Raw genomic sequence first — 16,273 nt, 5'->3', positions numbered from 1 at the left:
CAGAACAGGTCATGTCCGCTGCCACAGTCAGCAGCAAAAAAAAAAAAAAAAATAATAAGTACTCACTATAAATTTTAAACAATGAAATATTGAATTTTTGTCAGTATACTGCTTTTTGACAATGAACCGAAAAGAACCGAGTAGTTTATTAGTCTCCAAATATTCACCGCAATAAACCGAAAACTTTTGTTTGGAATAAATACCCCAAAAAGTACGCCGATTTTTAAAATAATATGAACCAAAAACGCGAAACGCCAGCTTATTGTCGATGTTCAGTTTTGACGCTGTGCTATTTTGTCGCGTGCTGTTCAGTCACGGTGCCGTTAAGGTCAGATTTCCCGTAAGGGTGAATACTTTGTTTTTCAGACGAAAAGGAGGGGGGGGGGGAGGCATGGCTTTTGATGTTTCAAACTTTATTTGAAGTAAAGGAGATCTACTCAACATTTTTAAACCAAGCACAACAAGTCCGCCTTGTCAAAAAAAAAATCTGCACTTTATGCAGAGAAAAAAAAATATACTTGTGGCGTCGCGCACTTTGCAAATTTAGTTTCTGAATTAATATTGATAATATAATAAAGGCATATCAGGAGATAAAAATAATCTAGGAACCGACAATAGGCCAATGTTGACTGAAATGCCGAGCATATCTGAGGATTCATAATTTACTAAAGGTTATATTTTGAAATCTTTCATATTCGAGAAAATACAATGTTAATCAATGCTGAATGCTGGGCTAGTTGGTATTGATCTTGGGTTGCCAAGGGCATGGTAGCGCTTTTTAGACGAGGACAGCGCTCGTGTCTGTCTCGTCTTTCTCTCTTTTGTCCTCGTCTAAAAAGCGCTACCCTGCCTTTGGCAACCCAAGTACAAAGTTAAGGTGGCCGGTGTGCAGGGCTCCGTAGATTTTTTGTGTGCAGTGACCGAACAATCTACGCTCGTACCGCCGCAAGCGCCGCACGCACATGCCTTCCCTGTATGAAGATCCGACGTAAACAACCAAACTAAAGCGCTGACGAACGCGCGTGCAAGATGTCATTTATTTTGGAGCATCATTCCCCGCATCATCATTCATGCTTGGGTCTTTTGTCAATTCAGTAAATTAGTTATCAATAGCCACCATTTTCAAGATCAGTAGACACGCAGGTAGATAATAAAGGTTTCTCAAAGATCTGTCGCCGTGCGACCCGCGTCGGGCATGTCGACGCTCAAACCGCCCTCTCTTTGTCGTCGTTCCAATTGCTTGCGTGCCTAGTTTCCTTTCCTCCCGCTTTCCCGGGTCGGCGGTCCCGACGCGCGCGTCTACTTTCCGACGGGATGCGGTCCCGTCGCGTTTGTTTAGTTTCCTCCGGCTCTCCGGCCGGGCCTGTGTCGTGTGCTAAATATCTTCGCTGGTCATCCACCTTTACAAAGTTGAATGTCTCATGATTTTTCGTTTATCTCATATCTGCTCCATATGAATTTAACTCCGCTAAAAAAAGAAAAGGAAAAAAAAAAAAAAAACTTTCCCGATATTCAAGAGAAGAGGGCTCACTATACTGGCCTGCGGTTCACCGCAGAAGATAGGTTTTGTAAGTGATGAGTTTCCCTGAAGGAAACGTATTTCAATCAATGATCCAGAAACGATTTTATCACCTGTAAAGAATGACCTCCGAAACCTTAAGTATAAAATTCCGCTAAAATGATTCTGTGATTGCGGCAATCAAGCGCCTTTGAAAAGTCAATAAACACACAACGAACAAGTTGTTTCTTTCCTTCGAAGTTTCAAATAATACACTATTTTATGTTTAATAAGGCGGACTCGGTGGACGTCTCTTGCATGAATCCTAACACTAGAGTAATAATCCAGTTATCCTTGTTCGGAGACCTAGTAAAGTCAAGAGCTTTAAAAAACTGGTAATATTAAAATAGCTCGGTAGTTCCCCATTCTATCTACACTATCTCCCTTTATGCTAATTTACAACCTTACGTAACTGCATTCGTTTCAAAAATACGCTTGAAACTAAAGAAATGTGAAAGATACGGAATAGCGCCGGTGATATTACGTGAAAAAGCAAGCATTACCTGTCTTACCTGAATATTGTTCGCGTCACAGCTTGCACTATTTTCTAGTTGTAAAAGTACTTAACTTACCTCTGGGTTGACCATTGACTCTACAATATTAAATCATTGCCTATTTTATAACTAAAAGCTAAAATATGTCGGATGTTAACATTACCCGCATTACTGACAAAATGTTCATTAAAGGCATTTGCTAAAGTACCTCCAGTAAGTCGATATACCTTTTGCGGTTATAAATATTGGGAGGTGGTCAATAAAGTCATATCCGATGACAACAAATTATTGCAGTCAGTCGGGTAATCTGGTATAAACAAATCAATCACGGTTTTTTAACGGCAGGTAACGCGCCTGGGTTCAGTGATGACATTTGTACAACCATTTTCACTGCTTATCAAGTAAAACGTTCCTTTAGCAGTGGTGTGTACATACAGATAAACGTTAAATGATCAAACGCAAACAAACTTGCATTCTTTCCTATAACAAGCACCAAAATAATCAACAATTAAATACATATTTTATGTTTTCGTTTGATGGTGTGTACATGAAGACGAAACTTTTCCTTACACAGGAGCTCACTTGCGCGCTTAAGTTTTATTTAAAAATGTTCTGATTGCTGTGCATACATAACAATTCGTAATCAGAATTAAAACACTTAAAATCATCGGCATGTTAACAAATGGAATCTTTTCCCAGAACATACAAACCGCCACCACGTATAGCAGTACGATTCGTGTAAAAAGAGCGACGCAGAGGCCACCTGAAGACATCAGCTTAATCCTTACGTCGCGAGTCTGTTATCATTGTAACTTGGAATAAAAAATCAAATTGATTGAAAAGCTCCTCAAGGTCAACAGCCTTACTTTTCGCTGACTGCACATTTAGATGAAAGCACGTGGTGCATAAAATACAATCTTCGCCTTCGTGACTCTTCAGATTTTGCGGGAGTTAAAAGAAAACATTGGCCATTGTAAAAATAAACATAAAAACAGCCACTAGCACTTTTATTGTTGACATAAGATTTGATCAAATGCTTCATGAGGCAGTCCTTAGAATTTTCCCATTTAGTCAAGGCACTGGAACGTAAACATGTCATTGCACTTTATTCTGCTTGTTTCTTGCGAATTCTGCTCAGAGAGAAAAAACGCATTGAAAAGGTGCCTACAGTGCTGGTTTAGCTGGCTCGCGTCTCGTCAAGCTGTTTCACAGCTTTTTTCCCGTGTCACTTTTTCAGCATTGCTTTTTTTTAAACAAATAAAGGTACTGTTAATACTATTAGAATTATTTTTATTATTAAAACTGGGCATGGAGGCTCTGCAGACATGAAGTTGCTTATGTTTTTCGTCCTCCCGCAGTTCCTGAGCGTGTCGGCGCGTGGGTCCCCAACTAACTGGAGTCACGATGACGGCGCGGTTTTCTTCCGGCATCCGGACGACAATCTTCAACCTGCCAATCACTGGTCGACAGCACCGTCCTGTCTTGGTATCAAGTTCATTGAGAACCTCGTTCACACCACGTCATCAGCAGGGACATCGACAGCGGCAGCTATAATGGAGCTCCCCTTGCGACAGCGCGCCAGTGGGCATGGAGGCTCTGCAGCCATGAAGTTGCTTATGTTTTTCGTCCTCCCGCAGTTCCTGAGCGTGTCGGCGCGTGGGTCCCCAACTAACTGGAGTCACGATGAAGGCGCGGTTTTCTTCCGGCATCCGGACGACAATCTTCAACCTGCCAATCACTGGTCGACAGCACCGTCCTGTCTTGGTATCAAGTTCATTGAGAACCTCGTTCACACCACGTCATCAGCAGGGACATCGACAGCGGCAGCTATAATGGAGCTCCCCTTGCGACAGCGCGCCAGTGGGCATGGAGGCTCTGCAGCCGTGAAGTCCCTAGCAAAAAAGCCGGTTTGAAAACAAAGCGGAAATAGGAAATCCGGTGAAAAAGCAAAGCGGAAATAGTTCGTAGTAGAAAATTCCGGTTTGTAGACACCGGACTTGGCAAAGTCCGGTGAAAAGGCAAAGCGGAAATAGTCTAGAGCGGAAACTTCCGGTTTGCAGACACCGGACTTTGCCACATCCATTGAAAAGGCAAAGCGGAAATAATACAAAATGGAAAATTCCGGTTTCCAGACACCGGACTTTGGCATGTTCCGTGAAAAGGCAAAGCGGAAATAATACAAAATGGAAAATTCCGGTTTGCAGACACCGGACTTAGGCAGGTCCCGTGAAATGGCAAAGCGGGAATAGTCGAGAACGGAAAATTCCGGTTTGCAGACACCGGACTTTGCCAAATATGATTATGGTGCAACACTCATCCAGAGCAAAAGTAAAGTTTAGCGCATTGAATGCAGCTTGCTAACTAAATAAATGCATAACAAATGATTCCACATGCTGTTTCTTTCCATCACAAAATATATTTATTAAGGAACATATGTAGAACATTCAAAAAGTATATACAAACACATTTTTAGATTATTGCACCTAGCACCAATGAGCTTCTTTTTCCCATACATGTACATTCAAAAAGTATATACAAACACATTTTTAGATTATTGCACCTAGCACCAATGAGCTTCTTTTTCCCATACATGTACAAGTGTAACTGGTAGATTTATCACACTCACACTTCATCAGCAGGTCATTTGTAAAGTATTAGCAATCAAACAAAAATCTTTCAAGGTTTAGTAACTTCTCTAAATCAACATATTTATTCCAAATATGCTTCATAGAATCAATGCATCTTTGCTGAAATGGTAAAAGTTCATTAATTGCCAACGGGCTTAAGCTAGATTATTCAAACTCATCATATAGTCGACCGGTTTAACTACACCTAGATAAAATTAATTTCAATTACGGATGACAAAACCCCAAGGTTTTTGTCAACTGTCTCAGGAATCTATTTTGTTACAAAAACTAAATTCAGTTCAGCTCAGCTCTGAAAGTAGGGCAGGTGAATTCCATTCATGAAACAAGTGAACATGCATCATACCTAGGGTTCTTCATTTTCAGTTAAAACCCTTTCTTTCCCGTTTTTTGTGCCCCAAACGAGTTTAATGAAAATCTCGTTAAATCGGATTTCTCCCCGAAAACCCACTTTCTTTAAAGGTAAAAACCAGCTAGAAGTATGAAAATTAGGAGACATTCTAGGACCAGTTCCAGAAGTGTCTCCACTATAGATGGTATCTGCTAAAAGCAAAATCAAGAAAAAAAAAAGGAACTGACTTAATGGTCTGTTGGCACAATACTATTGCGCGCTACGAAATCTAAAACAATTGCGTCGACGATGGTGTATATTAGAAATGGAAGCCATGCTACGTCAAGAAGACATCCAGTTATAAGGTCCAAAAACAGGATATGTGAACATGGACATGCCTCAAATGCATGACAGCATACATATATGTTAAGAATTTTTGAGAGATTCAAAATATCACGTGAGCTCGCGCATTGTTTCTGCCTATTATTCACACTTCGTTGAACTACCTATGATTAGTGCAAGTAAAGCATTTCAGACATGGGAGGTTCTGAACTGTTTTGCTCTGTACTGAAGAGATGTTCAGATATCTTTTCTAAAGATAAAATCTGAAATAACCGGAAAGGTTTCTAGAAAAGTCTGATTTTTCCCCAATTATCAGGTTGGAATATAGTGCCCAATTTTTACCCCCCCTAAAAATGAAGGACCTCAATCATATTGTGCATAAGTATCAGATGCATCTGATTGACCAGTGCCAGCTGCATGCAATTAGTGCACCTGAAACTATGGAAACTTTCAGGTAAATTAGTTTTTCAGGCTACACATCTGTAGTAATGGTTCTCATGGCTGAAGGAACAAATTAGTAACTCTAATGGCTGGCTACTAGAAATTGACTGTTATAGCTAGGAAGGATTTTCTTTTCCAGAATCTTCTTGTCATAACACCACACAGTTTGGTAGAGAAATGAGTTGTCGCAGTAGAAACTTTCCAGCACCTTAGCAGGCGTGCATCTGCCAGATCATGCATGCATCTTGAATCACCTAGCTTTCAAATTATCATTCCGACAGTTTGCCACGACATCAGAAAAAGTTGTCCATATAAATCGTCCCAAAGAGTCGCACCCACCATTTTTTTTTTAATTGCTGCCGTGCAGCTTGTTTGCATGCACAATGTCTTCCCAAGCTCTCTTCACATTTGAGCCCGCTTCAGTAGTGGCATGCCATAGTTTGGATGTCTGGATAGCTGCATTTAGAGCTTTGTCCATACTAATGAACAAGATACAATTTAAATAATCTTGTGACAAACGGCTTTGATGCTTAAAAATACGACACAGTCGTAAAACCAGTGAAAAAAGGAATAATCTTAGCAGCCACCACTGTTCGTGCTGGATTCAAATCCCCTCACTTTCTGAATGACTTAATAATGATTGTTATAAAAGTTCACAAAAAGATACATTTTTCAGCTCTATAGACAAACTTCATATTGGAAGTCTTCCCATCAACTGTAATAGAACAAGCGGACACCTGCACAGATGCTTGTAACAGCTGCTCTTGTACGTTCATGTTCTTTATGAACACAGAATACGTTATAGGGACAGCCTCAAGCACTTCCTGTAGCACGTCCTTGATTGCAAATGTGAAACACCAAAATTCTAACAGCATAAAAGACGCCGGCCGCACTTGAATTTCAATCTGTATCCCTCAACTTGTGAATCCAATGCCTTAGCTTTTGAGATGTCAGGGTCCACGAGAAATATACACTTCATTTCACTTTATCTCTTGAGTTGGGGAACCTCATTGTGTGCTTTGCTGATGGTGAGGCCATTTCTTTTTCTAGTGCACAATGCCAACAACATGCCCTCCCTAAGAGAAAAAAAAAAGAAAAAAAAAAACTAGCAGGAAGCAAATTACAACATATATCTACAAGCTTAACCAGGAACACTCTCTTTCATGTGCTCCTGAGCAGAGTAGAGGACGCGGTGCGAAACAGAATGGCTTGTTGTCACCATCATAGACGCTTCTTTTGTGTTTACTAATGTGGAGAGTAAGACAGCCTAGTCACGCTCAACACTGTTCGCCAAGTCACAAACGTAGGAGATAGCGGGGCTCTGAAATTGAAAGAAAAGGCAAGACGCCTTGATTGCATGCGGCTTGACAACATGTCTGGTCCTGGCCATGGAAATGAAGCACTCCTTAATATGTGTGGGAAGGACACTGCTTGCTGTTGTGACAATTTCGTCACAAACAAGGAGCACTTGTGACCTTAAACACAGGATCTTCTGGATTACGAAATACTCCAGGTCATGTGTCTGTACCACTGAGGAGTCAGACTTGAAAGGTTTTTTGTGTGACCTGCTGCGAAAGATTTGTCCTTTGTAGACAAACCTCGTGTACTCTGCAGCAAGGTCAGGGCACTCATCAACATACTCCGAAAGGGCTGACTTGAGCTGCTCAGAGAGGACGAGCTTGTGCGGGCAGCCAAGCAGACCAACTTCACCAACAGACATAAAGTTCAGGAGCTTAGGGTACCCCAGCATTCTGTTGCACATCTCTTTACAGCTGTCTGACAAGAGTGGCGAGGTCAGAAGGCACTCTAGGTGCTGTTCCATCACGACTCTCTCCACAATCTGGCTTGGCACTGCATTTGCCCCAGTTACCAGTTTGACCAAATGCCCATTTCCACTCTCGAAAACAAATGCAGAGTGGCCCCAGAGTGGTCCCATCTGCCGCGCCGCCTCTGCAAGGTGGAGGAGCTGGTGGACGTTGAAGGTCATCGCCAGGTCCTTGTAGAGGATCCTGGTGCTGGCTACGAAGGCCAACAGGAGGGTCTCTTGAAACGAAAAGCAATAAGCAATAGTCAATAGCGGCCTCGCATTACTCTTGCTCTGCAGCAAACAGCAGCATTCATGCATAAAAGAATGTGCTCCCAAACAACCAATCTAGATTTACTGATAACATTCACATTCATCGAGACTAGCATAGCATAAACAACACTTGTCACCTCAAAAAAATTAAGCGTGACTAATGTAGAACTCATATGCTGTTCAAAATAGCTCTTACAACATTGGGTTGCAGAGAAGAATGGTGCTTTTTCATATGACATATGTAACTTAATCAAATAAAATATACTGGAGCTTAAATGGTATGATGATACATCACATTAAAGGAATAAGCCATTACAAACCTAAATTTGATTTACTTCAGTTATTGAAATGAAGACAAGAATATATACATAGATTTTAAAGGGGTACGGAAACAAAAATTGAAATATTCAGATTTCGTTCAGAAATGAGTCAAGCATGACGGATAAGAACCGTAAATGATAACCGCACGTTTGTATTTTGAACGATTGGCTCTATTTTTCGTTCCAAACGGTGCACTCGAGCAAGCGCTCGAAGAGAAGCGAACAGAGAGCGCGATGCGTCATGGGATATCCGGCACAAGCAAAAACAGAACGAAAAGATTCCCCGCGTTCGTGACGTAGCAAGGCTGGCGTGATTATGAGCTTTGCCCTTGGTGGCGTTGTCAGCGTTGTGGTGGTGTCAATAGCGTCAGCGCGTTATAACCGAGCCGTTTGAAGTGTTCGTGGAATGAGGAGCGTGTGGCTGGCCCAAGGAGCATGTAGCTTCCACAACACTGTCAGCTTGGGGCTGAACGGGGTGGGGAAAGCAACTTTTTTTCGAGTTTTGAGCGACGGGCTAATCTTCTAGGGGGAGAATGGCTGTTTTCGTTTGCACGAACGAGGGTCCGAAAAAGAGGGGAGTCCTTCCTTTTTGTCTTCTTGGACCGTTTGGTACAATGCACGATTTGTGAGGTCAGGAGGAAAGCTAAGAAGGAAAACATTGAAATGCCAAAGAGCGGAGCTGCTCCGAAGGAATCTGCTACGTCACGACTACGTAGCAGATTCCACAACGTTGCTAGACTACCTCCCAAATAGGCTCCGCATGCATCCACCAGGTGCACACTGAAGATTGTTTATTTAGCTTTAAAATTAGTTTTCTTGTGCTTTTCGACGGAAGACTGGTGTTTTTGAGGTTAGGTGCAGCATGCAACACATTAAATCTAGAAAATGAGCGCTGAAATTTCGTTTCCCTACCCCTTTAAAGGGACACTAACGAGATTTTTGAGATCATGTATCCATGGGGACAGCTAATTAATTCTATGTGAGCAAGCATCCTAAGAATTAAACAATATCAGAACTGTGCATGACCTATTTCCCTATAAAAAAAATGTGATCAAAAGTTTGCTGTATGCCCCTTTTCTGCAAATTTTCGCAGAACACTAGCTTGCAGCCGATGCATCCAAACAAAGCCGAACAACAAACGCACTTGCCCGCCACTTGCGAGTGATGGCTTCTGGAGAATTCATCCGAGCAAGGCATGCGTGCAGATTGAACTGCACACAAGCTGTTTTTCTTTTTTCAAGCTGCACATTCTCTTATTGTTGGAGTTAAAATATAACAAAACGTAACCGCATTCCACAGATAAGAAATCTGTAACGGAACCTAGAGACATGAGAAGGAAAGCGTGTTCCAAAAGCGTCACTTGCAAATGTTCCGAGAAGCAGACGAGCGCATGTATCATTGCCACAGAAAACTAGAAAAACCATACCTAGTTTCCGGGTATTTTCCATAGTCACAAGCTTAACATGTGGTTTTATCATCTCAAACATAGAGTAACTTTAGATAATAAAACTGAACGTGAATGGCAACTACTACATTTTATAACAAAAAAACACGAGGCTTGAAAAACCTCTTTAGAGCCCCTTTATTGAGCCGCTCCAACGATTTTTTGACTGGTCTGAAACTTGCAGCGAGGCTGATCTCAAACAATGTAGTAGAATGAAGAAACAATTATTTGTTTACAAAATTTTCATCATTTCGAAGGTTAGGAGCAAATTAAAATTACAAGGTCATCCAAGAAAAAGGACTCTCCATGGAGTATCAGGACACTCCAATGGAGGACCATGGAGCCGCTTCTCAGGGGGCCGCATCAAATCGGTGTACTTCTAGTAGTTTCCACTGTTTTCAAACTCTATTTCTTAGTTTACTGCTCCCAATGCTCGCAAGAAGTAACGTCAGTAAGTAATTATTACGTGTTCAAAGACAAAATGTTTCATGGATCTGGCCAATCAGAAAGCCAGGTCCGTAAACGTCATCTGCTACGCGCGTTTCGCACCATGCAGCACCACCGTACATCACACTGTTCCACACCTTGTCAAATAAAATATGATTCACTATTATTTTGTAGTGTTGTCTTGGTCCCCCAAATTTCCTGAAGCACTAAAAAGGCATGGGACACAAAAAAATCAGGCGCATAAATACTGCTTGAGTGGCCCTTTAAGACTACTGCTGCTCAATTTCACACTTGCCGTTTACACGACTGCTACTGCAAACTCTGTGAACTGATCTGCTGCAATTCTAGCTATAAGTTGTAGTCTCGAACACCGGCCGACAGAAGAGAGAAACTGGATTAGGCCCACATGCTTGGATTTTGCTATAGTCACTATTGGCCGTACATACTAAGGCAGCCATGGTACATCGCACCATATGTTTCGCAACATCCTTAAAGATTGGAAGTCCATTTCGCCATTTGCGGTTTTGACTGTTGTATACTTGAATTTCTACTGTTCTGCACACATAGAGCAGTATGCACACAAAAAAGGCTAGTTTTGTGTTCAAATTCCTTTTTGTATTTATTGCGCTTGAAATCTATTTAGAGGTCCAGCAGAAATCAAAGTTTAATGGGGCTCAAGTCACAAGAAAAGAAGCATATTTCAGGCGTTTCCAGAAAATGTATTGCTATATGAGCAGTCTTTGGTAAATAGCACACATAGAAGGAATTTCTGAAAAAAGCAGAAGCCTTGCAGTGTTTGGGGTCAACACAAATAAAGCTGTTGATGAAGGCTCCTTGACATTACACTAAGGTTTTTCTTATTCAAGGCAAGAATTGAATTCAAGGTTTTCAGTTGTTACCGATTTCTAGAAAACCGTTTCAGGAGTTACTTTTTGTGGTTTATCAGTACATACTGAAAACACGGAAGCCTATAAACTATTGACCCTCCAACGCCGAATTACATGCTCTCACCAGCTTGGTCGATAGAAGACGGAGTCAGCTCCTCCCTCAGGAGTAGGTGGATGGCCTCAACAAGCTTGGCAAGGTGGCTCCAGTACCGCAACGGGAGGATCCCCTGTGTGCAGGGGAGGCAGTAGAAGAGGAGCCAGTGCCTCCACTCGGACGCCTTCCAGTTGACACGAGTTCCCAGCGACCTTGGCAGCCTTGTGAAGCAGTGGGGAGGCTTGATCAGAAGTAGACGCCTGTCCAGTGCTGCGACTGAACTGGGGCTGCCTACGATAGAATTGTTGTAGATAAAAAAGAGGAAAAGGTTTCAGAATCCCCAATCCTCAAGAAATAAAGGAGACTAAGATAAAAAAAAAGGGAGATGATCCAAGCCGAGGCCCAAAGCAGACACTCGTAAAAAGGGCAAGGCATAAGCAATTTGCTTATACGTACAGAGCAGCAATGGCTCTCCAGCTCTTTAATACTATTTGACATTTCTTATTTCTCAACGTCAAAATGAGTGAAAATGCTGTTGTGTGATATGAGTGATAGGGACGCAGCAAACTATTTCAAAATAGAACTGCATATAAAACTATGTGAATATAAAACTGTGAAACTCAGACTTCCATTAGAATCCAAATAATTTCTATAACTAGAATCTTAAAGAAATTCAAGGCTGTTCAACTCAAACTTTCAGACATCTCAAGGACTTCGAACTTGAAATTCAAACCTTAGTGGAATAAGAAAGTTGCAAACTTCGTAAATTGAAGCCTCAAAGAGGTTTTTACCAAACCTCTTAAATTTGAGCATTGGGAGGTTTGTGACGTCTCTATACACCAACTCATGTTTACAAACAAACCGGAGCGCTTCTAGGAGACGCTACCGGCGCCGCGCATGCGCGATGGGTGTGTGGTCAAGAAGCTCGCCGTCGCCCATCAACAAACCATTGGAATGCAATGGTGTCGGCGTCGGTGCGAGTACCCCTGCCCTTTTTTGCGTTCGAATTGTTGATTCCACGTCTTCCTGGCGATGTCCGACTACTTGAGCGGCGTCAGCGAAATTACCGAGGCTCGTTACACCACAAAACCTCGCATGAATGATGCGACATGTGGCGATTCATTTCGCATGGACGCCGCGGTATGCACGCTAAAGCCCAATTCGCATGATGCGATTTCGCTCGCAATTTTCAGTCGCGACGCTGCTCGGAATGCAAAAATGTGAACCGTAGCTGAGATGGTCGACGTCGATACTGAAAATCGCAAGCAGAATCGGACCAAGTGAATTAGGGATAACAAGTTGGTGATGGTCACTGCTAACAATGATCAACATCTTGTATCTACTGTTTTTTTCGCAAAAAACATTTTTTCGCAGAAAAAATGTTTTCTGCGAAAACACGAGCCATGCTCACTTTTCAAAACTATTCTGTCGTGAAACATATAAGACACTAATACTTCCATAAAAGTTTCCAGGTTACAGAATGCATAACGAAATTTTAGAAGGCAACTTTCGTTTTATAGCAGACGCCCTGCACCCAATTGCTTCCGCAACGAAGAATAGCCTTGCAGATTGCGAAACGCTGATCACATGAACGAAGTTTCCCCGCGCTTCCTCGGCGACCGTGAGTAACCAAGAGATCGTTGAGATGTGTTGTCGTCTGCTCGAATGACGCTGATCAGGTCATTTTTAATTAAAAAGAAAAGGTTTCTGTGCTTCCTTCAAGGTTCAAAACTACTAAATATGTTTTTTTTTAATACATGCAGATAATGATACAGCCATCATTTATTCTAAAAACTGCCCAGAAAGCTAAAAAAAAAAAAAAATCTATTTCTAAGTGCATTTTTAGGGGTAGTCTGACACCGTCGGAACCGTGGGCATTCACCGCCGAGAGATGGCATTCTAGATTATGCTACTCTGCTACCAAAGGGACCTATGTATAGAGTGCTCTATCACCGACAGATGTGTTTACCATCCTCTAGCTCCCAGGTGCTGAAAGTGTGCCCGAACTGATGACGAAATATTTCATTGAGGAGCCGGGCTGTCATGCTATTGGGTGTCGCGATCCTGGCAGTCCCTTCCAAAAGGAAGCGCTGACACAGACGAGCACCATGCCTCTGTCATATATCACAACTTGTATCTGTCCAGTTACTGTCGATTGTTGTGCTAAGAAGCTAGACACAACAAATCCAGCATCTGTCATATACATCTTTGTTGCTATACTACTACCACTGTGAACGTGACGTTTGACAGCATTTCACTTCCCTGATTTAATCAGGTGAGAAACAATGGATTCAAAATGAGAACACAGTGAACACTCCGGTTGGAGGTAAGTCCTAGGCACCGCAGCAGCATCATAGAGTGCCTCCATGTGACGCAGGGATGCTATGATTTGTGTCTATCAGACGAGTGCCTCAACGTGGAGTGGTGCAATGTGACAGCATCATTGCCAACTCAACGCACGTCGCAGATCCATGGCACAGCATGGTACTAGACCATCTCACCAAGAACTTCCCATATGCAAATGATTCATCTCCTGACGAAGCAGTTCATCATGTACACCGACACCATGAGGGGGCGCATGGATGAAAAGCGAGACATGGTCAGGGTTCTCTCCACAATGGGTGGCACTGAGTCTCTTGTCTGTCACTAGTTTGGATAATCTCCCATTTCTACGACGTGGCTCACAAATTTTATGGATTAGCCTACTTTCCCACGGAAAGAGGGCCCAGACATTTTAGGTACTGTTTCTCTCAAACAAATAGGGGCAAACACCTTGAAGTTAGCGGAAAGTCTTCAAATAAAGCACCAATGTATGCTCAAATTAATTTTAGCATTACAATATTCTTGACAATTTCATCACTCAAAAAATGTATTAACACTTCAATTATGCTTAGGGTTCTGCAAATATAGAGGTTGGAAGAGCTGAGAAGCAGCTCGCAATCCACAAATTCTGAGTCTTTCGGATAAATCCGAATCGGCATATTTTTTCCGGCGAGTGCTTTTCAGATTTTATCGAATTTCTCCAAAAATGCAGAATTTTAATGATGCCTTCAAACTTACCTATGTAGAAGCGCTCGTTGGAGTTAGTGGAGGACAACAGCAGCTCTGTGATCTGGCGAGTGACGCCCAGCAGCACGCCATGCATATACTCCACCGTGAAGCCCCACACCAAGTCAAAGTGTGGGAGGTTCACGGCGGGTGAGGGACCCTTGTAGCCGTTGATTGTCATCGAGGTCTCCAGTGCCAGGTCCATGTCACGTCGGACACCTTCTGATGTCCTCCCGGGCACATCCTCGAATGAAAGGAACCTGAGGCTTCCTGGAAAGTTATGTTGAAATTATTGAAATAGTCATAAAAGCTTCAACACATCTGCTTTAATTATCACAAATAGGCACTTACCGTCGACATAATCTCCTTTGATGTGGCACCACGGACATCCGAAATACCCGTTGAAGAGCACAATGTTCTGAACGGAGGAGCGTGCAGGGGCGTCTAAGCAGAAGCACAGGACGAATGCTTTCGATGAGTGCCGAGTCGCTTGGTGCTGCCAGAGGACTGGTTCCATGGCGTTCACTCCTTCGACGAACTTCCCGAGAAACAAGGTCATATTCGGGTGCCCTTTCCCGAACCAAAGCCCAGCTAGGGTGGAGAGCCGGAACCGTTCAGGCACTGGCAACTCGTTGACCGTGAATTGGATAGGCCACACAGATGCTCCAGAAGATGTGAAGACCGGACTCCCATCGGTGCTTACTGTCAACGTGAGGTCGCTACCTTGTACAGTCCCAGACGCCTTGAGTTTGGCATACGCCTGGCCATCGGTAATGTCCGTGATGGTGCTGGCTGTCCCCGGGTCCCTGGCTACCTGGGTTAGCTTTGTGTGGAGAGCTGGCTTGCTTCTCTGTACGACATGGTTCAGCTGTTTGTGGATGTCAAGGACAACAAAGAAGGCACCGTCTTTTTTTGCATCATTCAGACTGGTGGTCTTCTCGCATGTTGGACAGATGCCAGCTTCCTCTGCAATGTCCAAAAGGTCATTGCATGCACGACAGTAATAGTGCCGCACAACTGCCGACTCTGTCTCGGATCCCCAGAGCTTCCGAAAGAGGTACTTGCTGGGGGGCAGGACGGCTGGCTCCGGTGCAAAGAAGAAGTTGATCATTACAAGGAGGTTATCGAGGCCCTTCCAGGTCAACCCTTCGCTAGCCACAAACGCCATTATCATGGCAACTGCAGCGGCTTTTGTGGTTGTGGAATGGGGCAGCGTTTCCGCCCCGAAAGCCCGTAGGCTTGCTGCTATGAGATCCCCCTCGTCCACCAGCGGTGGTCGTTCCGTGGTCTCCTCAGAAATGGGAGGAGTTTCTGTCCTTGACTCAACTGTTTCCTCTTCTTCACTCTCGGGAGAGACAGGCTCTTCTGCAGCCACAGTCGCTGGCACATCGAAATCAGAGTCAAGCTCTTCGCCATCACTGGGGACGTCGTGGGAGTTGGCAGCTGTGGGGTCATGGCTGCTCTTTGCCGCAGCCTCCTTCTTGGTACGGAATAACGTGGTCCTCGGTAGCTTGAAGGGTGCTCCCTTCTCCATGTACAGGAGTCGTCGACGTCGGGTCGAGTCCATGGTAGTAGCTCAAAAAGTCATGAAAACTCAAACTGCACACAGCACTCAGTACAGAAATTCTCTCAGGTGGAACTATCGGATACAAAACGAACGAAAAGGAGCCAAAATGAAAGAAACACAAAGTAGATTAACATACCCGAGGCAGCAGCACGGCTAGGAAACGCACGCCAGCGTAGCTCATGGCGTCGGAGACGCAGTCCACAAAGAATCAACAGGGGTATGATTAACCAGACTAAAAACGAGACATAAAATAAGGAGTAAAGCTATACGCACTCCGGAATGTAAAATAAGTGCCGACGAGAGGAACAAAGCCGAGCTCCGAGGTAATTAGACGCGCATTACCGAGACGGCAGACGAAGGAGACACAAGGACGACGGAGTCGCAGGAATTGAGTTCACGCACAATCCACGTAGCCACTGATCATATTAACGTAGAAATGGGAATCAAAAATCTCCACAAAATAAAACGGGAAACAGCGAACGCAAACGCCAGAACGCCGGCACGCCGGCATAAATGAATAGATAAATAAATGCAACGGGTATATTTATGTATTAGCTTCTTAACTTGCGCCACCTAGC

At 43.3% G+C, this 16,273-nt stretch overlaps 1 protein-coding gene across 1 annotated transcript; it reads right to left on the bottom strand.

The window, feature by feature from the left end:
• Nucleotides 1-5,717: 5,717 nt before the first annotated feature.
• LOC115332464 lies at nt 5,718-15,695 on the bottom strand. Its single transcript, XM_040220168.1, has 5 exons — nt 14,480-15,695; nt 14,141-14,398; nt 11,111-11,371; nt 7,410-7,854; nt 5,718-5,802 (listed from the first exon to the last, which is right to left on the bottom strand). Exons 1-5 carry the CDS (start codon nt 15,693-15,695, stop codon nt 5,718-5,720), a joined length of 2,265 nt encoding a protein of 754 aa, XP_040076102.1.
• Between the last annotated feature and the right edge of the window lie 578 nt (nt 15,696-16,273).

This window comes from Ixodes scapularis, unplaced genomic scaffold, assembly GCF_016920785.2.
Source record: "Ixodes scapularis isolate PalLabHiFi unplaced genomic scaffold, ASM1692078v2 PGA_scaffold3__209_contigs__length_174095766, whole genome shotgun sequence".
Classification (NCBI taxonomy): domain Eukaryota; kingdom Metazoa; phylum Arthropoda; class Arachnida; order Ixodida; family Ixodidae; genus Ixodes; species Ixodes scapularis.
The sequence above is the reverse complement of the archived record's forward strand: the minus strand, read 5'-3'. Positions and strand labels throughout refer to the sequence as shown.